The sequence below is a fragment of the Bactrocera dorsalis genome, chromosome 2 (assembly GCF_023373825.1).
Source record: "Bactrocera dorsalis isolate Fly_Bdor chromosome 2, ASM2337382v1, whole genome shotgun sequence".
Taxonomy (NCBI): Eukaryota; Metazoa; Arthropoda; class Insecta; order Diptera; family Tephritidae; genus Bactrocera; species Bactrocera dorsalis.
This window is the reverse complement of record NC_064304.1, coordinates 77157634-77181813: the sequence shown is the minus strand read 5'-3', so window position 1 is coordinate 77181813 and position 24180 is coordinate 77157634. Positions and strand designations below refer to the sequence as shown.

The following is a 24180-nucleotide window of genomic DNA, read 5'->3' as shown; positions in this document are numbered from 1 at the left end:
AAGGGAAGAACAACCATGTTGCTCTAAAGCAGCAAAAATTCAAGCTCTTCATTCAGAGAATGAAAGCAAAATTCTTTTACCCACCGCGGTCATCGCTATTGAACATAGAGGAGAATTATTCAAACTAAGAGCATTAATAGATCAAGGTTCTCAAAGATCCTTTATATCATCTAAAGCTCAAAATCGGCTAAAATTGCCTGTCAAAAATTCAAACTTCCAAATTTCAGGAATGGGCGGAAGAATTATCCAAAATTCGAACAAAATATGCCCAATTACCATAGTATCTCCAAATGCGGATATTAGAATAGATGCGCAAGCCATCGTTCTACCGCAACTTACAAATTTGCTTCCAAGCTGTGAAGTAAATAAAAAGCAATGGGAAAAATGCTCATATCTCAAATTAGCAGACCCCAACTGCCATACCCCATCACAAATCGATGTGTTGTTAGGTAGTGACTTAATACCTCAAATAATTCTTGAAGGTATAGAAAAAATATCCAATAAATTGTTAGCCCAAAATACAATCTTTGGGTGGATATTAAGTGGCCAAGTCACAGAAAAAATTAATTCTTTTACAACTGAAGTTGAAAATATTTCAAACGAATATTTAAATAATGAACTCAAAAAATTCTGGGAAGTAGAAGAATTGCCTCAGACTACTCAACTTTCAGAAGAAGATCAGGCATGCGAAGCCTATTACAAGTCCACAACAACAAGAAACGAACATGGTCGTTATGTTGTGCGACTACCATTCAAACCAACTTTTCCTGAAACCATAGCTCTAGGCCACTCTAGAATATCAGCAGTCCAGCAATTTCTAAGCCTGGAAAAAAGCCTGATGAAAAAAAGTGAGCTCAAATCAGCATATGATAATGTGATGGACGAGTATCTAGACCTCAATCATATGGAAGAAACTGTACCATATGAAAAAGTATCTAAAGGTAGATATTTATCTTTTTATCTGCCACATCACGGGGTAATACGTCCTGATAAACTCACAACAAAAGTACGAGTGGTTTTCAATGCCTCAAAGTGTACGAGCTCAGGCAAATCACTTAACGACGTACTATATACTGGCCCAACCTTACAACCTGATCTCATGCTGCTAATACTAAATTGGCGCATGTTTAAATACGTTTTTAATGGGGATGTAGAGAAAATGTACAGACAAATTCTAGTACATAAAGATGACCAAGATTTCCAGCGTATAGTCTTCCGCAAATCAAGTAATAGTCCAATCAGCGACTATAAACTTAAAACCGTCACCTTTGGCATCAATTGCGCACCCTATTTGGCGATCAGGACACTACATGAAGTGGCAAAAACAAATGCAACAAATTTGCCTCTAGCATCTTCTGTGTTGCAAACACAAACATACGTGGACGACATACTATCAGGTAGCCACAGTATCTCATTAGCGTGCGAATCACTATCTCAAGTGATCAAAGCACTAAATTCAGCGGGATTCCCCTTAAAGAAAATTACAGCAAATCATCCCGAAATAATAAAAAACATAAAAAAGGAAGACTTATTAGATACAAATTTCCTTAAATTTGAAACGGCCAGTACAACAAAAACCCTAGGGATTCAATGGAATGCGATAACAGATGAATTCTCATATACTATTGAGTCAATATCTGCAATGTCCGCTAGTACAAAACGCCAAATACTTTCCTCGGTGGCAAAACTTTTCGACCCCGCAGGATGGCTTTCGCCAATAATGATACAAGCAAAAATCCTCATTCAAGAATTGTGGCAAGATGGCACTGAATGGGATGAACAGGTAAAACCTGTACGTTTAACAAAATGGGTACAATTTGCTAACAATTTGCATACTATAGCAGAAATTCGAATCCCTCGATGGGTAAATTTCACCCCTAACATTAACACAGAATTACACGGTTTCTGTGATGCCTCTGAAAAGGCTTATTGCGCAACAGTGTACGTACGCACACAGTACGATAACAAAATATCTGCACACCTCTTGGTAGCCAAAGCCAAAGTTGCACCTTTGAAGACACTCAGTCTGCCACGGCTTGAACTGAATGGTGCTCTTCTGTTAGCAAAATTAATTTCAATAGTTCAAACCCATCTGAAATTAACCGATCATAAAACATATCTTTGGTCAGACTCAGAAATAGTTTTAGCATGGTTAGAAAAACCACCCTATTGCTGGAAGACCTATGTATCTAACCGAATATCCCAAATTTTAGACTTAGTTGGCCCAGCAAAATGGCAACATGTTGCAAGTGCGGATAACCCAGCGGATCTTGGGACAAGAGGTTGCAAGCCACTGCACCTCACCAGCACTACACTCTGGTGGAATGGTCCAACATGGCTAACAGAATCACAAGAATTCTGGCCAAAGTCTCCCGCTCGTAATATAATACCGCCGGAAAGTCGAAAAATTGAAAATTTTCATATCACTCCCGAAGAGGATGATATTCTCCACCGATTTTCTTCATTTCCTAGAGCACTAAGAGTAGTCGCTTACATGCACAAATTCACTCAAAGACTTAAACAAAAAATGAAAGGGATACCAAATGATCCTTGCGTGCAACTAACGCATACCGATTTGCAACACGCCAAAGTTAGTCTCATTATCTACACCCAAACTCGCTATTTCAGTCGAGAGAAAACAAAGTTGGTCGAAAGACGACCACTCGAAAAGGGAAGCTCTCTTCTCGTTTTAAATCCATTCTTGGACGCTAAGGGATTAATAAGGGCAAATGGAAGATTAGCGAACTCCAGCCTTAGTTATAACGAACGGCATCCCATTATTATACCTGAGAAATCCCGTTTTACTCATTTATTCTTAATATACCTTCACCAGCTTACACTACATGGTGAGCATCGCTTGATGCAGCAAATGGTCCGACAAGAATTTTATATACCGCGACTAAAGCCACAACTTAAAAAGACGGTTTTTATGTGCAAACAATGTACCTTGTACAAACATAAAATGCGTACGCAGATCATGGCAGCTTTACCACCTGAACGCTGCAATTATGCTCTACCTTTTACTATTACTGGGGTTGATTTTGCTGGACCTTTCCAGATAAAGGCCTCGATGTTAAGATCTTCTTCCTTTAGAAAAGGGTATGTGGCTGTTTTTGTATGTTTTACGACAAAGGCAGTACACCTAGAGCTTTGTTCAGATCTGACAACTGCGGCTTTCCTCGCAGCATTTGCACGCTTTGTCGGACGACGCGGATTTCCCTCAAAGATTATGAGCGACAATGGGAAAACCTTTATTGGAGCTCAAAGAGCCACCGAGAAAGAGTTCATAAACTTTATGAAAGAAGTATCCCCTGAAATAGTTAAAAAATATGCACCTCAAGGGATCGATTGGCAGTTTATACCTCCATGTTCTCCACACATGGGCGGACTTTGGGAATCAGCAGTCAAAAGCTTTAAGTCCCATTTAAAGAAAACGGCTGGTAATCATAAATTTAATTATGAGGAGTTTACTACACTACTCACTCGTATTGAAGCCGTATTAAATTCAAGACCCATATCACCACTCTCGCAAGATCCCTCCGATTTCACAGCTCTTACACCTGGACACTTCCTCAGAGGAGCTCCTCTTCTCGCCATACCTGAGACAGAAGGAGACTCACTCACTTTAATAAATCGATGGGAAAGAATCAAGATTCTCCATCATGAATTCAGCCACAGATGGAAGGAAGACTATCTAAAAGATCTCCATAAGAGATATCGATGGAAAACGATCCAGAAGGAACCCAGTACAGGCGAATGCGTCATCATACAGGACGAATGCCTTCCCCCAACCGAATGGCGACTAGGTCGCATTGAAAAGGTACATCGGGGACGAGATGGTCATATAAGAGTAGTAGATGTGCGAACACAAACTGGCCTACTAACTCGACCACTAGTAAAATTGTGTTTTCTTCCAAATACCGAAGAACCGATCACCGAAAACAAGCGAACGCAAACGCAAAACGCAAACGCATAAAATAAAACAATAATTAATTAAAAATATACCGTTTTACAATCCGTACGTACAAACCAAAACCATAATGAACGCGATTAATAATAAACAACAAAATCCATATCTAAATAATATATAATACATATAAATAAATATAAGCAATATACAATATATAAATACATACTTCTATATATAGTACACACATATACATATATAATGCGTAGCATATTTCATACTACTACCAAAACCAAGTTAATATACATATTCCTATTCCACTAGAAATGGACGTAGAAGAAACCCGCAATAACCCCCAGTCGGTGAGGTCCGCAAGCAGTGCCAATGCAGCATCCGCTGCACCCATCGCCGCACCAAGGAGGCAACAAGGCACAAGCCCGCCCAGCCAATCATCCGGTCAACCAGTGAGGGAAGCGGTCGAAGAGCAGTTCGAGGAGTATGTGCCGCCGCGATGCAGCCTGTGCCATCGACCCCATGTCCTGAAGCGGTGTACAATTTTCAAGGCGATGACGCCCGCTCAGCGCCAGCAGATCGCTAGAGCCCACGGCCACTGCATGACATGCTTGGCAGACACGCACGCTACGTTGGAGTGCATGTCCGACGGGTCGTGTCAGTACTGCCGCCGACCGCATCATACCCTATTTCACCGCTTCCCTCGACGCTCGGTTCAATCAACGCCCGCCAGTCAGCGGCATGGTCAACAGCGGCACCATCAGCATGGGAGTCATGTTCAACGCCGACGAGCCCATCGCTCTACGCAACCCCGAGGTGCACGTTCGCAGACGCCACCACATCATCATCATCGTAACCATCGAAAGGCGACGAGTTTCAGCGCTGTAGTAAGCACCCTCCAGAAACTGCAGCGGCTTCTAGGCAATTAACTCGCCTAGGGGGGCCGGGATGTTTATGCGACTTCATGGCATCTCACCCCTCACCACAACATTCATCACACCACACAACATTCAGCACACAACATAACATTCATCACATAACTCACACTCATCATACAACACAACATTCAGCACACAACATACACCATCATACACGCAACCCCACGCAACAAACCAACCACACTACACACCACACGTTATCGTTTCACCACCTAACCGACCAAAAAGGATTGGTTAGATGGGGGTGAACTCTATTCGATTTCTACGCCCGTACGATAGAGTCACGTCTCGCCAGCTTTTTCACGTTTAATCCGCGTTTCGCTAATTTGTGGTACGAAGCAGAGAAAACCCCTTTTCGGTCGAGTGTGTGTGATTGTGCACCAGCAGCAGCAGTTTAGTGAGATTTTCTGTGGGCAATACCGACGCCAAAAGCTTTTGTGAAATTAAGAAACAAAAAAAAATATATACAACACTGTGAACCAGATTTAATTGTCCAGAAATACAAGTGGTTGAATTTTAAATTTAACGTATCTTTTACTTTAACATAGGCAACAGGGTTACATAGCCAAAGCTCACAGTAAGTATCCCCAGTGGAAATAAGTGAAAAGAACAAACTCAGTTGAGAGGTTTTTTCAGAATAGGGCTGAAACTCTATGCATTTGCACAATAAGAAAAGGGTTGCCGTGATTATTTTTTTTGAAGCGCGGCTCGGATATTTTCGTTATCTGGAGAACATCACCTTTCCAGTGAAACCCATTTTATTCTCCGAAATCCGGGGATGCTATTCTAACTTTTACCCGTAACATCTTTAAGAATTTTCATTATCTTGATAAATACCGGTGTTGGTGCTAGTTTTTTGAAGCGAGGCCAAATACCGGCATTGCAATTCCCACGACAGCCGGTTCTACGCACCGGAATTGACTCGCATTTTATCCGACCAAGGGCTGTCCTTTCGGCGATCTAACCCCGTTTGGATCGGTAAGCATTAATCTGTGTTTGTCGTCATTAGAGCAACGCCTTGCAGCAGGGTTGCTCCGTATCCTCCTGACTCGTGCTGGCATTGAGTCCAACCCGGGCCCGGAGGAATTTTTCTGCTGCGTCTGCGCTAAAAGGCTCCATCCAAACTCCACCTCGGTCAGGTGCAATACATGCAATGGATGGAGCCATCTTAAGACCTGCTCAGGCCTTAAGACCCACAGGGACTGGACCACGCGTTACGTGGCCCCGTGTTGTCTGCGCAATACTGCGATACAAGCCTCCACGGCTGTACAACCTGCACATAGTTCGCGCGCCGCGCCGCCACTCAATCAGAGTGGCCAACAAAGGACCTCTACGGTCAGGAGCTCAAACAGGCAACACAGCTCCCACTCTGACTGCGGTCCAAGAAACCAAGCTAAACAGCCGCTCAGATCTTCTGAGTTGTGCAGGTTTCAACGTTTTACGTAAAGATCGCGAGCGAGATGGTGGTGGTGGCCTAGCCTTCATATTGCACAACACCGTGCAGTATCGTTTAATCGAAGAAGACATCGACCCCAGGGATACTACCCTAGAATGTCAGGGCATAGCTATCCGGTCAGGCGATGTCGAGCTCGAAATATTTAATATATACATCCCCCCAGTTACATGTTGCCCTACAGGATATCACCCGAATATAGGTGCGCTACTTCGTGGTGAAAACCGTATGGTACTAGGCGACTTAAACGCGTACCACGATCTTTGGCATTCCTGCCTGTCAAATGATCGTAGGGGGATGGAGCTGGCGGAACAGATTGACGATTCGACATTCTGCACAATGAATGACGAAGCCCCCACCAGAGTTATGGGCACCTGTAATAGCTCGCCGGATATTACCATTGCTAGCGGTGGCCTGATAAACAGCATAACCTGGCGACCTATGCTAACTCTTGCATCAGACCATCTGCCCATAATTATCTCGATCGAGAAGCCTCCCGATTTCGTTTCTGTGGACAACCGTACCTTCATTAACTTCAAAAAAGCTAATTGGGTCGGCTTCACAGAATTCACTGAGAGCACCTTCAACGCTCTACCCATTCCTACGGACGTATGCGTTGGCGAACGTCAATTCCGCAAGGTGATCGCAGCAGCTACTGCTCGCTTCATCCCGGCTGGAAGAATTGCGGAAATCCGCCCCAATTTCCCAGCCGAAGCAGCTGTTTTAGCTAATGAGCGCGACACCTTACGCCATGCCGATCCCGGGGATCCCCGAATAAGGGATCTCAATTTGGAGATTCGGCGAGTGGTAAATCAACATAAGCGGACGAAATGGATAGAGCACCTGAAGTCCTGCAACCTCTCCACCGGTGTGAGTAAGCTTTGGGCTACTGTCAAAGCTTTGTCTAATCCGAAGAGACACGACGACCGAGTTGAAGTTCAATTCAATGGTCATGCCTCTTCGGACCCGAAGAAGTGCGCGAGCTATTTTAGCCGGCAGTTTACACTGCACCCTTCGGTAGAAAAAGCTAAGAGATGTGTTAACCGGCGGCTGCGCAAAATGCCAAACAACTGCGCGCCACTTCCTTTCACCGGTGAGGAGGTTCAGAGTGTCATCACAAAAGCTAAATCATCCAAATCCATTGGCCCTGATGGAATCAACATGCTAATGCTAAAGCATCTAGGCTCGGCGGGAGTAGGTTATCTCACCAGTGTCCTCAACTTGTCACTAACCACCCTTCAAATACCCGATGTGTGGAAAATCGGAAGGGTGGTGCCACTACTGAAACCTGGGAAACCCGCCAACAAAGGGGAATCTTATCGCCCGATAACTCTCCTCTCCCCAGTAGTGAAGACACTTGAGGCTCTGCTACTCCCGACTTTCACTCACCACCTGAGCCTAGCCAGCCACCAGCATGGATTCCGAAAAGTGCACAGCACCACCACAGCACTTAGCGTCATAAACACCCAGATAGTCCGTGGCCTCAACCAGAAGCCACCCTGTGAGAGAACGATCCTCGTAGCGTTGGACTTGTCAAAAGCCTTTGACACAGTCAACCACACAACGCTATTGCAGGACATAGAAAAAACAACGCTTCCTCCAGGGTTAAAGAGGTGGACCATGAACTACCTGAGTGGTCGCCAGTCATCCGTACTATTTCGAGGCGAAACATCTAAACTGAGAAGAATTAAACAGGGGGTTCCGCAGGGTGGTGTCCTCTCCCCACTACTGTTTAACTTCTATATCTCGAAACTCCCACAACCACCAGAGGGGGTCTCCATAACCTCGTACGCTGATGACTGCACGATATTGACATCGGGCAATGGAATCGATGGCATGTGTTCGAAAGTGAACAGCTACCTCTCCGACCTTTCTCGTTTCCTCACTGCACGGAATCTCCAACTTTCCCCCACCAAATCCACAGCGACTATATTCACAAACTGGACGAAGGACTATAGACTTGAGCTTGATATTGCAGTCGATGGCGTCAAAATTCCGACTGTCAATAACCCTAAAATTTTAGGCGTAACCTTTGATAGTCTATGCTCCTTCACTCCCCATACGACCGCGATTATCGCCAAAGTACAGAGCCGCAACAAGATCCTCAAGTCGCTAGCCGGCAGCACATGGGGAAAAGACAAAGAAACGTTGTTGGCAACCTACAAGGCAATCGGCCGGCCGGTCCTCAACTACGCAGCACCGATATGGTCGCCTGGATGCAGTGGCACGCAGATGAGGAAACTACAGACCTGCCAGAACACAGCACTCCGGACTACGACGGGATGTCTCTTGATGTCTCCCATCGAACACCTCCATAGTGAGACGCACATGCTTCCTGTAAAGGAGCATAATGAACTCCTCTCCAGGCAGTTCCTGCTGGGATGTTTCCGTAGGAATCACCCTTGCAGCCATCTGCTTGGAGCGGAGCCGCCTCCTAGGAGCATCAAGAGGTCATTCCTCGACTACGTCGACGACGTCGTACAGTACGCCGACCGAACTTCGGACGCTACAGACTTCAGACAGGTACTGACCGCCATTCACAGTGGAGCCATTAACACCTTCACCGACTCCCTTCCCGTGAATGGCGTTCTTGGAGTCAAAGCACCACCTATTGCAGATGAAGAGCTCCAGTTGCCGCGAGAAACGCGAGTGACCCTAGCGCAACTTCGTTCTGGGTATTGTAGCAGGTTAAACTCCTACTTATCCAGAATCGACCCCGACATATCCAATATATGTCCTGCATGCAACGAGTCTCCGCATGACACTGGCCACCTCTTTGCATGCCCCACAAACCCAACTCATCTAACACCTTCCTCCCTTTGGTCCGACCCCGTCGAAACAGCGCGTTTCCTGGGCCTACCGTTAGATGACCTCGACGACAACACAGAAGACTCTTACCATCCTAACGGGGATTAGCATATCCGTTAAAACAACAACAACAACCGGCATTGCAAAAAGAAGTTCGGCACAATTCCGATTACTTTGGCGCCGCGATCTGAAGGTACCGTTGGAAAGAGGAAGTCCTCCTGATTAAAAAATATATATAAATACATATATACTTTTTTCACATTTTTCACTTCAAATTAATTAATTTACACTATTAACTTTTAAATAAAACCACATTTTACACATTTAACAGGTTTTTTACATAAAAAATCTTTGTTTTAAAAATTACATTTTACACTTGTTTGAACCTCATTTGTTTACCAAAAATTACGACGAAATGGAGCGCTGCCATGTGATGATAACGAATATGTATGGCGCGTTATCTAATTTTATGTTATTAATTGGAAAAATAAAAAGAAATTAAAATATCGATATTCTCAATATTCGAGTCAGAAAGAAAATTTGTAAAAATGAGAAATACATATTATAAAAATAATAATAATTGGAAAAATAAAAATATCGATATTCGCAATATACGAGTCTGATCGTAAATTGGCAAAAATGAGAAATACATACTAGGAAAATTTATAATTCATTATTATTGCAGAAAGAAGAAGAATTTGGACACAGAAGAATTTCGAGCGCTCGAAAAATAATATCCCTGGTCGGTCCAAAACCCCGGTGTTCAAAATTCTTCTGTGTCCAAATTCTTCTTCTTTCTGCAATAATAATGAATTATAAATTTTCCTAGTATGTATTTCTCATTTTTGCCAATTCACGATCAGACTCGTATATTGCGAATATCGATATAAAAACGCTGTGAAACGCTAAAAAATTCTTCACTTTTGGTTTTTAAGGTGTGGCAACGCTGGTTTTCCTCGTAAATATAAACACTCTAAACTTTTCAGCCATAAATTTTATATGTGATTTTAAATTACTAAATTTGGCTGAAAAATTAAGAAATGAAAGTGAAAATCGAACTGATTTCAATGTTAAGAGTGTATATTTAATTATAGTGAAAGAAAAACGTGAAAAATTCTGTGAAGCATGGAGAAATAACATGTGTTCTTAGTGCGAATTTTTGAATTTTTAAACGTGAATATTTTTAAAAATATTAGCTAGTTTCACATGATTTTTGGATATTCCACCTCTATAGAAGCCCCCCTATCCGTACATACCCCATTTATACGGAAATTCGGTTTTTTTACCCCGCCGCCAAAGTAATCGGAATCGTGCCAGAAGTTCAGGCGAAAGAACTGAAGATATCCGGGTGTTCATCCAAAAAGGGTCATTTTTTTTCAAACGCGGACGAATGCCTCCAACGCAGAAGGGAGTTCAACGCGAAAGAACTGAGCACGCAAATGTGTTGCTTCGACTAGTTTTATTTTTTGTTATTTATTTCCTGTCATTGGCGTAGTATTTGGAAAGAATTTAGGATACCGTCCCAAGATTTCAGGATGGGTATGGTCGGATAGAGGAGGTTATAGCTTTCGAGATATTCGCGTTTAAAGTTGAAAATTACCACTATTCTAATTACGTATTTTATTATAAAATTAATTTTGCACTTTTACATATATCCACTAACACATCACTAACTCATTTGTACACATTTATTTTATATAATAGTGCAAAAATAGCATTTATTCGCGAAATCCTGGAACGGTATACTAAAGCCGACCTATTGTTTTATTTTTTCTTTTGTAAAATATGTACGTAAGAAAGCAACTTTTTTGGTACTGTGTGAACAAAACTTAAATATTGAATTAAAGTTATTTTTGCACTATTTAATATAAATTAAATGGCTAGAAACGAATTAGTGAAGTGTTAGTGGATATAAAAGTTAAAAAGATAAGAGCAAAATTCTTTATAAATCGGAATTTTTGAACTTTAAATGCAAATATCTCAAAACCATCAGGCAACTGGAGGACCTCCTGTATCCTTACATAGCCATTTTAACCCCGCCATAGGGGGATACTATTTTAAATTTACCCAATTTCCGAAAATTACGTTATTTTGCATTTTAGGTGACGACATATATATTAAGAACTAAATTTAAATATTTCATTTGGAGATATTTAACATAACCGCATTAAAAAAGCCAAAAACTAATAATTTAGAACAAATTAAAGCGATTGATGGACGATACGTGCATTTCTAACTGAGCCTGGGCAATGTCTTCAAGCGCTATTTGTATTTTTTCTAGTAAAAGCTCGCCACTTTGAACAATATCGTCAAGCCTTTTGGCAGATTCTTGATTTTCTATTTCTAGTCTTCGAAGGCTTTGATGTTGGAGCTCCGTTGAACTATCTTCATTCGGTAATGACTCAATTAGTGTGTCTATGTCTTTTGCACAACGTGAAATCAGCTGAGCAAAAAGCTGAGCATAATCTTCTTGAGTGTTGGTTCTTATGGGAGTTTGAGAGCCCATCCGATCAAAATTTAAGAACTTGCTTGGATACGATGTCTGCTGAATTATACCAATAGCGTTGCAAAAATGCTCAGCTTGCTGAAAAGCAACATAACTTTATCAATAATTTTAATACAATAGATTACCAAAATTACTTGATTAACTGTGTCCTGCAATTGAGTTAAACGGTCAGACATGGCTTCTCTATAAGTAAATATTAATAATGATGTGAAAAAAATATCGATATCTTTCTTTACATCTGTAAATGTGGAATATTGTTTCACCGTATTTATCCGATAAATTGACAACCTTGAATACGATCACTGGATTATCACCTGGCGGTCACACATGCTAGCAAAGATTCGTAAAACTAGATACCTTAAATATTTTGTACAAATTTCCGCAGTGTTTTCGAAATATCGCAGAGGGGAACTATAGCAACTATCAGCGAATCATCAAAGTGTTGGCATCCAATTTGCCCGACTTTTGCGTCGGCGTTAGAATACCGTCTCAGGATTTCGGAAATAAAATGGGTATGGTCGGATAGAGGAGGTTTTCCAGATACAGAATGGCCGTAAGAAACCAATAGTTTTCGAGATATTTGCCTTTAAAGTTGAAAATTACCACCATTTAAATTACGTATATATTGGATTTAAAATTAATTTTACACCTATATTTTTTATTTTTATGTTCACTAACACTTCATTAAATAGTTTGTACACATTTATTTTACATTATATAGTGCAAAAATTGTTTTGGGGAAACTTTAGTATACGATCCCACGATTTCAGGGTTAAAAGTGGTATGGTTGGATAGAGCTGCTGCTCCAGATTAAGAAAATATATAATTGTTGCCGCCGCAAACTTATAGTTTTCGAGATATTTGCATTTAAAGTTGAAAATTTTGCAAATTTTATCTTGTAATTTCTCGATTTCTAGTAATTATTTATTTCATGTTATGCACTTTTTATGCACTTATACTTTATTACATTATTTCTACATATTTATTTTTTAGTAATTATTTAGTTATTTGCTTAAAATAAGCATTTTATATTTTACACAATTTTCATTCCATGCACAATAACAAAAGTATTCCGTGTTTACAGATATTAAGTGTTGCCATAATTACACATTTATCAAATGAATAAGAATGGATATAAAAACTCAAACGCAGAAAACAAATACCATCTGAAATAAATTTTCCATTGTAATAAAAAAAGTTTTAAGGCTTATAAGTATGTTTAATCTAATAATTTAATAAAAGGATCATAATGATTATTTGCAATACAACAAAGGTAAAACAGGGTAAACATTAGTCCATTCGCGTCCCACTTATTTCTGCATTGGCGGCCTTCGGCCGCGCTTCGAAAAAAATAGCCCTGGCCGATCCAACACCGGGGTATGTCAGGTTTTTTTGAGTAAAAGTCCTTTTTGCGTTGGCGGCATTCGGCCGCACTTCAAAAAAAATAACTCTGGCCGATCCAACACCGGGGTGTATCAGGTTTTTTTTAATTAAAACTACTTTTTGCGTTGGCGGCCTTCGGCCGCGCTTCAAAAAAATAACCCTGGCCGATCCAACACCGGGGTTTATAAAAAATCTTGATATATCAAGAAAAAGGGCAATGATTTATGTATTTGGGGTATAGTCCTATTTTTTATTCATTTTTATTCGTTTGATAAATGTGTAATTATGGCAACACTTATTATCTGTCAACACGGAATACTTTTGTTATTGTGCATGAAATGAAAATTGTGTAAAATATAAAATGCTTATTTTAAGCAAATAATTAAATAATTACTGGAAAAAATATATGTAGAAACAATGTAATGAAGTATAAGTGCATAAAAAGTGCATAATATGAATTAAATATTTACTAGCAATCGAGAAATTACAAGATAAAATTTGCAAAATTTTCAACTTTAAATGCAAATATCTCGAAAACTATAAGTTTGCGCCGGAATTAATAACACTTGGGTTATTTTAGTCAAAAAAATTATTTTAGTTCTGCCTTGACAGCAGAACGTTCTTTATTTCGTAATCTTCAAAATACAAAAGACGAAGCGTGTATGGTTATGCTTCTATTTATACTAACTAGAATGTTTACTTATTACTAGTTGATAGTTTCTGTAGATACAGATTCTATTATTTGTTTAGGTTTGTACACATATACATTGTCTGTTGTATTGATAGTGCATATACAATATTTGCTTACTTGCTAATGAGATAGTTTGGTGCAGTTTACATTTTCGCACATTCATTTTGTTTGTTACATTTATGATGCTAGGCGAGACTATTGTTATTGTTTGTTTAGGTTACCAGTTGATAATTTATGTTTTCGATACAAAAATGTGATTAAGTAACACATGTTCCTTAACTCTCCCCTCCTTTAAAAAAGAGTAAAGGCTCCTGCCTTTTTATACGGTTGTAGTGGTGTTCTTCTTGGTTAGGTATTCCATTCCTTGTTTTCGTAGTATTTCCTCGTAACGTTTTTGTGTCATTCGTTGTGTTTTCAATGTTTTATATCTAAGTACTGCATAATATAACTTAAATGATAAATATGTTAAAATTATTAAAATAGCGATTATACTTATTGTTATAAGAGTTGTTTTAATAGGGTGTTCCTCAAAAGGGATTATGAATGTATGTAATTTTTGGATGTTGCTAAATTTATAGTTAGATTCTCCATTCAAGATTTCTAATAGTTTAATTTTATCATTAGAGTGTGTTTTTATATATTCGTTAATTTCTTCTTTTTGGTTATGATATTCTTTACCATCAATTTTTATGGTATCAATAAATTGTATTAAATTAATTCCATTAATTGTTTCATTATTAATTTTGTGTTCTCCTTCGAGGAGAATGTTTCCCTGGTTTATCTGTAATAGGGGAATATTATTTTCTTCTATTGTATTACAAAAGGCTTCTTGGTATTCTAATATTGGTATAGTACAATTGTCTCGTTTGTTTTGCTTACAAATATATTTACTCATATTATTTTTACATTTAGTGATTGTTATGAGTTTATTATTACATTGTGCTATCAATGGGTCTAATATAAGTTTCCCATGATGATATTTTAGAGCAGTTATGTCGTAGGTATTACATTGCTTTGATATGATTGGGTATTTATATATATTAATGAAGGCGTTATCTACCCTGACTATATGTATTTCTGCGTATTCTAATATATCTATAGCTGGAAGGGTTATTTTTTGTCTTCGACGTTAGTTATTTCGTATGTTTGTAGTTGTTTATGTAGTAGTAGTATTGTTACCAGCAATATCCATATTTGTTGTGTTGACATTTCGTATGTTATCTTTGTGAATGATCCTCCCCTTGGTTGTTAAGACTGTGTCCTCACGGTTTTCTTGTACTATATGTTTTGTATAACGATGACCGGATTTATCTCTTCTGTCTGTTTTTTCGTAGATTATTTGTCCTTCTTGGAATTCTCTGTGTTTTCTTTTCTTGTTGTGGTATTCAAGCATGTAATTTTGTTTATTTTTTATTTTTTCTGCTATATCAGGATGTAGGTTCCTGTTAAAGAATACATCTACTGGTCTTGCTTCAGTTACTGAATGTAGTGTCCTGTTGTATTCTTTTACTGCCTGGAATATTTCTTCATCTGCTGTACTTTCCTTATCTGCTGCTAATGTCCTAGCTATTTCTAGTATCGTCGAATGTAACCGCTCGACTTGTGCGTTTGATGTTGAATGATGCACTGCTGTGAGTATATGTTTAATCTGTAGTTTTTTCATTAGTGCTGTTGTGCCGACGCCGCTGAATATATTTTCGTTATCTGTCATTAGTTCGGTACAGTTGGGGAATATTTGTGTGATGACTTCTTCTATTATCTCGTGGAATTGTCGCTTCGTGTCGAGTTTACGTAAGTATGTGTATTTAGAGTAGCGACAAATGCTAGATAAGTATCTCGTGCCGCGTATTTGGAATATGTCCATTTGTATAGATGTGACAGCTAAATTGGGTGTTGGCGTTGTTCCGATTATGTGTTTAATTGGTTTTCTTTCATATTTGTTCTTTGTACAGTTTGTACAGTGTCTGACTATTTTTTCTGTGTCTTTTCTTAGTGTTGGCCAATAACAAGTTTCTGTAATTTCTTGATAATTATTTTTAGCGTTTCTGTGCGCTCTGGTATGTGTGTATTGTAATATATTTTCTCTATCTGTTGGGTCTGTTATGTCTGTTATGTCTTTTAGTTTGTGTTGAGTAAACACTTTTGCGTATGTATCGAATGTGAGCTTTATGTCTTTCCTCACGTCGTACCATGTTTTTAGGTCTGCGTGGAAAGCTGTGGTTCGTTTAGGTTTCATTAATTTTTTTAATGTTTCTATTAAGTATTCTTTTGTTTGAAATTTAATCGTAAACCGTTCGTATTCGGGAAATGGCGTGTTCGCTTGTAAGTTATTTTCTTTATCGTGAATTATTTCAATTTGTGTTTTAAAGGAATTAAATGGTGTTTTCACTTGTGTTATGTGTCTTAATTCAGACGATTCTGCAGAGTGCATAGACGTATCTGATGTGGTATTAATTTGACGCGATAGTGCATCGGCTACGACATTTTCTTGTCCCGGTTTATATTTTAATTTCGCACCATATTCTTCTATTAGATTTTTCCATCTTTTCAATTTGGTGTTTGGGTTTTTTTCCGATATTGAAAAAATTAATGATTGATGGTCGGTGTAAATCGTTAAATCTGCTATACCGTACAAGTAGTTTCTTAGTTTCTGTAATGACCAAACTATTGCTAACATCTCCTTTTCATTCGTGGAGTAATTTTGTTCTGTTTTTGTTAGAGTTCGTGATATGAATGCTACCGGGTTTTTTCCTTGGCTTAAAACTGCTCCTATAGCGTAATTGCTAGCGTCTGTGGTTAGGTTGAATCCTTTTTTGAAGTTTGGTTGGTATAATTCGATTTTTTCTTTTAATAGTTTCTTTATTGTATTTATAGCATCTAGTGCATTTTTATCTAGTTTTATTTTTACATTGGAACTTTTATTCTTTGAAATGTTGCCGTTTTCTCCTCTCAAATATATTGTCAGTGGTTTGCATATGTGTGCGAAGTTTTGCACGAATTTCCTATAATAGGAAGCTAGGCCTAAGAATGAGCGTAGTTCCTTTAAACTTTCAGGGGTTTTATACCTATCTATTACCTCTATTTTTTCAGGGTCTACTGTTATTCTACCGTTTTTTATTACGTGTCCTAAGAATTCGGTTTGTGTTTGGAAAAACTTTGACTTTTCTTCAGAGATTTTCATATTAGCGTTGTGTAATGTTTGTACAATTTCGGTGATGTGCTTCATATGTTCTTCGGGGGATGTTGAATATATTAGGACATCATCGATGTATACGTACGCGCATTTACCAATGTATGGTCTGAGAATGTCATCCACGCATCTTTGAAATGTAGATGGTGCATTTTTTAAGCCGAATGGGAGTCGTAAAAATTCATATTTAGCTCCGTTGATGGAGAAGGCTGTTTTTTCCCTATCCTCTTCCCTAATTAGAATTTGGTGGAACCCTGACTCTAAGTCTAGCGTCGTGAAGTATCTTGCTTCTCCTAAGTTTTGTAGAGTCATATTGATATCTGGTATCGGGTACCTATCTGCAACAGTAATTTTGTTTAACTTTTGGAAATCTATAACCATTCTCTTTTTTGGTTTTCCTTCCTCATCTAATCCTTTTTTAGGGACTGTCCATATCGGGGCATTGTATGGGCTTTTGCTCTCTTTTATTATTCCGTTTGCTAATAATTTATTTATTTCCTTTTTTACGAAATCTTGATCCGCGTATGGATATGGATATTGCCTAACCCATACAGGATCATTAGTTTCTGTTCTAATTTCAGCTTTTATTGTAGTTGTATGCGGTAAGTTTTCGTTTCTATAATTACTTTTCATTAAATCTTTTATGCAATTTTCGAACTGTTTCTCGCCTACTGTATAGTTTACCTTTGCACTTTTTGAGTGATTTGACACTTTAGTAAACGTTATTGAATACTTGAAAAGATCTATCTTTGCCTTCATTTTCCTTAATGAATCTTCTCCTAACAGTATATCAAAGTCTTTTAATTCATTTATTTCTAGAAATTCTAAGTCGAATCCTACTAGATTAATTTTTCTTTTATGTGTTATTTTTGAACTACCATGAAGTGTAGTTGTATTAATTATTTTTCCTAATGGTATACTTTTTGCGTATTTATAATTTTTGCTTACGTAACTACTGGTTGCACCTGAATCGATCAGTATGTGCACGGACTTACCATCTGGTGCGGTTCTCTTGAGTGTTGGTAGACCGTGGTATCTTATAAAAAATGTTCTTCTTCAGTGTAGTTGCTGTTTGGTTCGTTGTAGAGTGACTGGATTTCGCTTCTTTCATTGTTGAGTTGGTTCACTCGCTGTGCTTTGTTGTGGGCGTTAGTGACTGTTTCGTCTCTATACCTTTTGAATTGGTTGCCAACTGTTTGGATTGCTTGTCTTGGTTGGACTGGTGGGTTGTTTGGTAGTTGTAAGTTTCTTTGATGTGTAGGTCGTCGGAATCGTGTTGAGGAATCTGTTTCCATAGGTTCTACTCTGGGTTGTTGGATCCTTTGAGGAAATGTGTTCCTGTTGATTACTGTATAATTGTGTTGCGGATGTGGTCGCATCCTGGGTATGTATTCTAGGTGTTGATAGCCGACATCATGTTGCATAGTTCTGGCTATATCGTGAGCTTCTGTGAGTGATGCACAGTATCTGGAGTATAATGCGTTTTTGATCGAGGAACTTCTAATGCCGGAGATGTATGTTCTCGTGGCTTTTAATTGTGCTTCTTTATTATGTGATGCTAGGACTGCTTCGTTTTTATACGTCATTTCTAACTTTGACAGGATCAGGTTTAACGCTTGATTCACTTGATCGTAGTATTCATGTAGTGATAAATTTCCTTGTTGTAACCTTCTCATTTCATCTTCCAGGACATAGAGTGGTCGTTGGTCGGCATAGGTTATGTCAAGCCGATCGATGATTGCATTAAAATTAGTTCTGGTGTTATTGTTAACCAGGACCTGTGATGCACTGCCGGTTATTTTCCCTAAAATTATGAGCACTGCTTGAGCAAATAAGTTTGTTCCTCTGAATTGCATAATGTTATTCATGTGAGTGGTCACTATTTTTCTCCATGGTCGATATTCTTTAGGATCGCCGCTGAATGTTCCTATTAGTTTGAACATGTTTAAGTCTATCTCATGTGCATTATTGTATACACATACGTCGTCCTCTTCCTCCGCTTGAGGAGTTAATGTTGGATTAGCTAGTTCCATTGAAGCTATTTTTCGCTGTAGTTCGGTGACTATAGTATGGAGTGCTTGAATTTCGCCGTTCATTTTTTAGGTTTTAAACTGTTATTAAATTTTCACTTTTTATTTATTTTATTTGCGTTGATTTGAAGGATAAAGGTTATCCTTTTACTTTTTATCAGGAGCCACACGCGTAAGGATTTAATTCACTGAATCCTTTTTTGATGTGTGCCCCACGTTGGGCGCCAATTAATAACACTTGGGTTATTTTAGTCAAAAAAATTATTTTAGTTCTGCCTTGACAGCAGAACGTTCTTTATTTCGTAATCTTCAAAATACAAAAGACGAAGCGTGTATGGTTATGCTTCTATTTATACTAACTAGAATGTTTACTTATTACTAGTTGATAGTTTCTGTAGATACAGATTCTATTATTTGTTTAGGTTTGTACACATATACATTGTCTGTTGTATTGATAGTGCATTTATAATATTTGCTTACTTGCTAATGAGATAGTTTGGTGCAGTTTACATTTTCGCACATTCATTTTGTTTGTTACATTTATGATGCTAGGCGAGACTATTGTTATTGTTTGTTTAGGTTACCAGTTGATAATTTATGTTTTCGATACAAAAATGTGATTAAGTAACACATGTTCCTTAACTCCGGCAACAATTATATATTTTCTTAATCTGGAGCATCAGCTCTATCCAACCATACCACTTTTAACCCTGAAATCGTGGGATCGTATACTAAAGCCGACCCATTGTTTTAATTGAATATTTAACTTATTGTTCGGATCTATTTATTTGACAACAACTTATGTCGACTTTTGACCGGAAAATGGTTGTATCGTGTTATTTGCTCAATAATATTCGTTTTTTTTTTTTAATTTATTGTTATTTCAAAATAAAAGTAGTTTATCTTAATATACCACATATTCTTAAAGGTGTGGTTGTTATTGGCAAATATATGAATAATTGAGTTATATATTTGCGCCTCCTTTTAACTGTAATAAATATTCACCGCCGAAAAATGCTAAAAGCAGATGAGCAAAAATCTAAGAAAAAAAATCTAATCAAGAAAATTCATATTCTACGTAACTGAATACAAGTTTTATAATCTGCAAAATATAATTAAAAATTAAATAATATCGTTGTGTAAGAGGGTTAATGCAAATTCTACAAATAATATGTTTAAGAAGCATATAGACTATATATACCGAATTATTGTTGTAACGGTAATTTAGATTCCGTATCACTCTTACGGACCAGATAAAGTGCTGTTTCGACAGGGTCGAACCATTCTGGATAATTAGGAGTTTAACTTGCTACAGTATTCAAAACGAAACTGTGCAAGGGTCCCTTTCGATTCTCGCAGCAATTCGAGCTCATCGTCTATCGTAAACGAAATACCTGATCGCTGCAGGCCAGGAGTATAAAAAATGAACTAATAATTACTACAAACTAAAGGCGACCTTTAGCATGATAAAAGAATAATGAATAGGAACATGGAATATGCGCTCACTACGAGAACCAAACTGTCGCAAATATGCAGAGTTCCAGCGCAGGCAACTTCGCGACCTCTGTGAAATCAGATGGGCAGATTCTGGCAAAACCACAACAACAATTGACCAAAAACTTTTTCATAGTACCCATTCCAATCTAAAAAGAGGATGTGAAGATGAAATTCTTCTCTCCAAGTCAGCTGCAGCGGCCATTATAGAATGGAAAATGAACTCAAATAGGATCACATCGCTAAGATTGCGAACAAGAGCAAGGAATATTACAATAGTTCAAAGTTATACACCGACAAAAATCATGCTCACTACCAATTTTGCAGCCAAGGGCACATAAAACAGTCTTTCGAACGTTTTTACTGACATCAACAGAGGTGCCATAGTTATCCTAAAGGGCGCCATGAACCCGGCTCTCGGAACGCGATTGGTTATTATGGCTTAGGAACGGTTACTGCGAATGGAGAGATGTTCATTGAGTGTTGTTCTAACTATAATCTTGTTAATGGTGGAACATTATTCTATAACAAGCGAATTCACAAACCAATATGGACGTCACCTGATCGAGCTACCGAAAAACAGGTCGGCCATATTGCCATATATCATATTACGACCAAAAATAAATAAAATAAACGACCATAAATAAGAAGTGCTTAGATTACATTTATTCAATGTTTCACAACGAAAAATTAACATCGTTTAATATTTATTAAAAGAATTGTCATATTTGGTGATAAAAATGTATACTGTCGGAAAGAGGAATTCAATCTGATTAAAAAATACTGTGAATCAAAAAAGTTTTGGCACACCTCAGTTTTTCCACTTTGTTCAATATAACTTTTAATTAACTGAACATACCAAACAAAAAACAAACATATTTGTTTAAATAATGTTTTTTTAATACATATATATATAAAAATTAAAAATAAAAATTTCATACAAATAGGAAATTATTAAGAAAATAATGAAAAAGATTCATATTTATATCAAAAAAGTATTGGCACAAAATATAAAAATAGTAATACAAAAGATGAAGAAAAATGAATTGAAAATGTTTAATATTTTGTTGCACCTCCCTTGGCTTTAATAATTGCTTGCAAACGCCTTTGCATACTTGCGACCAAATGGGACGGTTCCCGACTGGTAATATTGGCCCATTCTCCCTTCAGAGCATTTTTAAGGGATTCTTTCGAAGTTACTTGGTGCTTGCGATTTTTTTCAAGCAAATGCCAAATATGCTGAATGGAATTGAGATCAGGGGATTGTGAAGGTTTTTTTCAGCTGCTTGGAGTTATAAATTAACCACTCTTGAACCAAACGCGAAGTGTGTTTGGGATCATTGTCTTGCTGGAACTGCCATTTCTCTCCATTTAAGCCCAATTTAGTTACGCTCGGAAACAAATTGTTCTTCAAGCTTATCCATTTTTTTGTCTATAAAAATAAGATTCCCAACTCCACTTGCCGCTATACACCCCACACCATTACGTTTCCGCCGCCATGCTTGATTGTTTTTAAGATGTTGTTTTCTTGGAGTCCATGTTGAGCTTTCGTCATATTTTTTTAGGCCCATCCGATCCAAATAAATTGAATTGGGATTCATTGCTAAAAATCACGTTTTTTCAAAAAGTTTCAGGTCGATGTAGATGAGCCAACAATGGATCGTTCCTCCCGATCAGAAAAAGTTTTTGGCCTCCCAGATCTGTAATTGCTTTCTATTTTTCCGCTGTTTATGTAATGGTTTATTACATTCCTTACACTGGAAAATTATTTATTCACAATTTGTCCTATTTCGCGCAATGATTTTTTTTCAGGTACAGATTCAAAATGAGTTTCCGCACTTCAACGGTTATCTCTTTTCCGCGACCCATTTTGCTCAACCTATGTCAAGGCTAAACACATTACTAAAAATCAATTACTCTAATTATTCATTAAGGGGGTAGTAAGGTTAATTCGAGCGAAAAAAAGCATATCTTCCATATTTTTTTAAAGATACAATCAATATTTATTTATTTGTATATTTATAGCATAATTATATGATATTTAAAGAATATTCTGTGAAAGTTTCATAGAAAAATATTAAAAAATGAGCTGGTGACAGAGAATCTTCGCAGACGTTCCAAAAAGAAATTGATTCGCGGTGAACTGCATAACTCATGACTGGAAGTAAAAACCAAATTGATTTGATTAGTTGATAAGTTTCCTCAGGTAACGCTGCCGAGTTTTTTTTTAATGTTTTTTCAATTTTTTACAACGCTCGGAACTCAAAATACTGATTTTTCATCAAAAAAATCAGAAATTTTGCTGTTTAAAAATAAGTTAAAATTACAAAAAAAACTCGACAGGGTTACCTCACAATTTATGTAAAGAAAGACTGTGCAAAATTTCAAAAGGATCGGTTCAGTTGATTTTGAGCTATAGAGTTCACCGGCTTCGAAAAAGTGAAGTGTGAGAAAAACACTTTTAAAGTTTCACAAACGGTCACAATCAAATCGGAGGGGCGGAGACTTACATTATTATATATTACTCCCAGCAACGTAAGAATCAGTTTCGGGAACACGATTGCCAACGAAACGGATCTGCTTTTTTTAAAGAGAAGTTTCGCATGGACCGAAGTTCCTTTGATAAATTATGTGACATCCACCGGCCGTTACAAAAAATGGATACAAATTACCGAAAAGCTATTCCTATCGAGAAAAGAGTAGCTATAACATTATTTGCTTTAGGGTCACCTGCAGAGTATCGTAGTATCGCCAACAAGTTCGGTGTAGAAAAATCTACGGTTTGCGAAATTTTTCTGGAATTTTGCACCGAAATCTGGAGGTTGCTGCAGCCATCCTGTTTTAAAATGTTGCCTCTAAACAGAGAAAATATAACCGAATTGGTGACTGGTTTCGAGGTAATTGGATTCCCACAATGCTTAGGAGCAATTGGTAAATATTGGTTATAAAATCTTAAATTTGCGCTAATGTTCTATTAATTGTTTACAGACGGATGCCACATTGAGATTGATCCATCATCTGACGGAGCTGTGGATTATTATAATATTAAAGGATGGTATTCCACCGTTTTAATGGCATTAGTTGATGCTAAGTAAAAACTCAATATACATATAAGTACATGAGAAATGTTTACAATGTATTTTCAGATACCGTTTTACTTACATAAACGTGGGAAGTCCCAGGCGATGTAATGACTCTCAAATTTATGAGACGTCATCACTTAAAAAAGAAATGGATAGTTGTCCTTTACTAAGCGAAATGTCTAGAGAAATTTCAGGCGTAAATGTGCCAGTATTCATTATTGGGGATTCGGCTTTTCGATTTAGTAAACAACTAATGAAACCGTATCCATTTAGCGTAAATCAAAATAATGGTGAGAAGGTATTCAACTACGCTCTTTCGAAAACACGTAGAGTTGTCGAAAATGCTTTTGGACTCCTCAAGGCCCGCTTTCGACGCATCGGAAAGGACATCGACGACGAAAGTAATTGACAACTCTGTACGGAATGCCAACTCCATAATAAAAGCACGGTGCGTCCTTCACAATTTTTTAAATGATAACAGCGACACGCTTAACGCTAAATGGTTACGCGCTTTGGAAGAGTTGGAGACTAGACGCCAGAATCCGTGTGATATTTCATGTGCATCTGACGACTCAATTAATGGAGAAATGATTCGGAAGGCACTTAGTACATATTTTGGTAAGTACTTTTGCATATTGTATCACAATATCTACATTTTACACAATTACATATACATTAAATCAAA

The 24180-nt window shown here is 37.9% G+C and overlaps 2 protein-coding genes across 2 annotated transcripts in view; both read right to left on the bottom strand.

Annotated features, from left to right (window-relative positions):
* LOC125776632 (uncharacterized) overlaps nt 1-24180 on the bottom strand; it is a 220059-nt gene that overhangs the window by 91388 nt on the left and 104491 nt on the right. The window lies entirely within an intron of this gene.
* On the bottom strand, nt 11205-11892 carry LOC105225189 (mediator of RNA polymerase II transcription subunit 21). Its single transcript, XM_011203939.4, has 2 exons — nt 11759-11892; nt 11205-11702 (listed from the first exon to the last, which is right to left on the bottom strand). Exons 1-2 carry the CDS (start codon nt 11798-11800, stop codon nt 11310-11312), a joined length of 435 nt encoding a protein of 144 aa, XP_011202241.1. The 5' UTR covers nt 11801-11892; the 3' UTR covers nt 11205-11309.

What these genes read in the sequence shown, in the direction of transcription:
- LOC105225189 (XM_011203939.4), bottom strand. Translation starts at nt 11,800, where the DNA reads ATGTCTGACCGTTTAACTCAATTGCAGGACACAGTTAATCAA. An exon ending in TGCAGGACACAGTTAATCAA is followed by an intron (nt 11,703 to 11,758) that starts GTAATTTTGGTA and finishes GTTGCTTTTCAG; the next exon opens with CAAGCTGAGCATTTTTGCAA.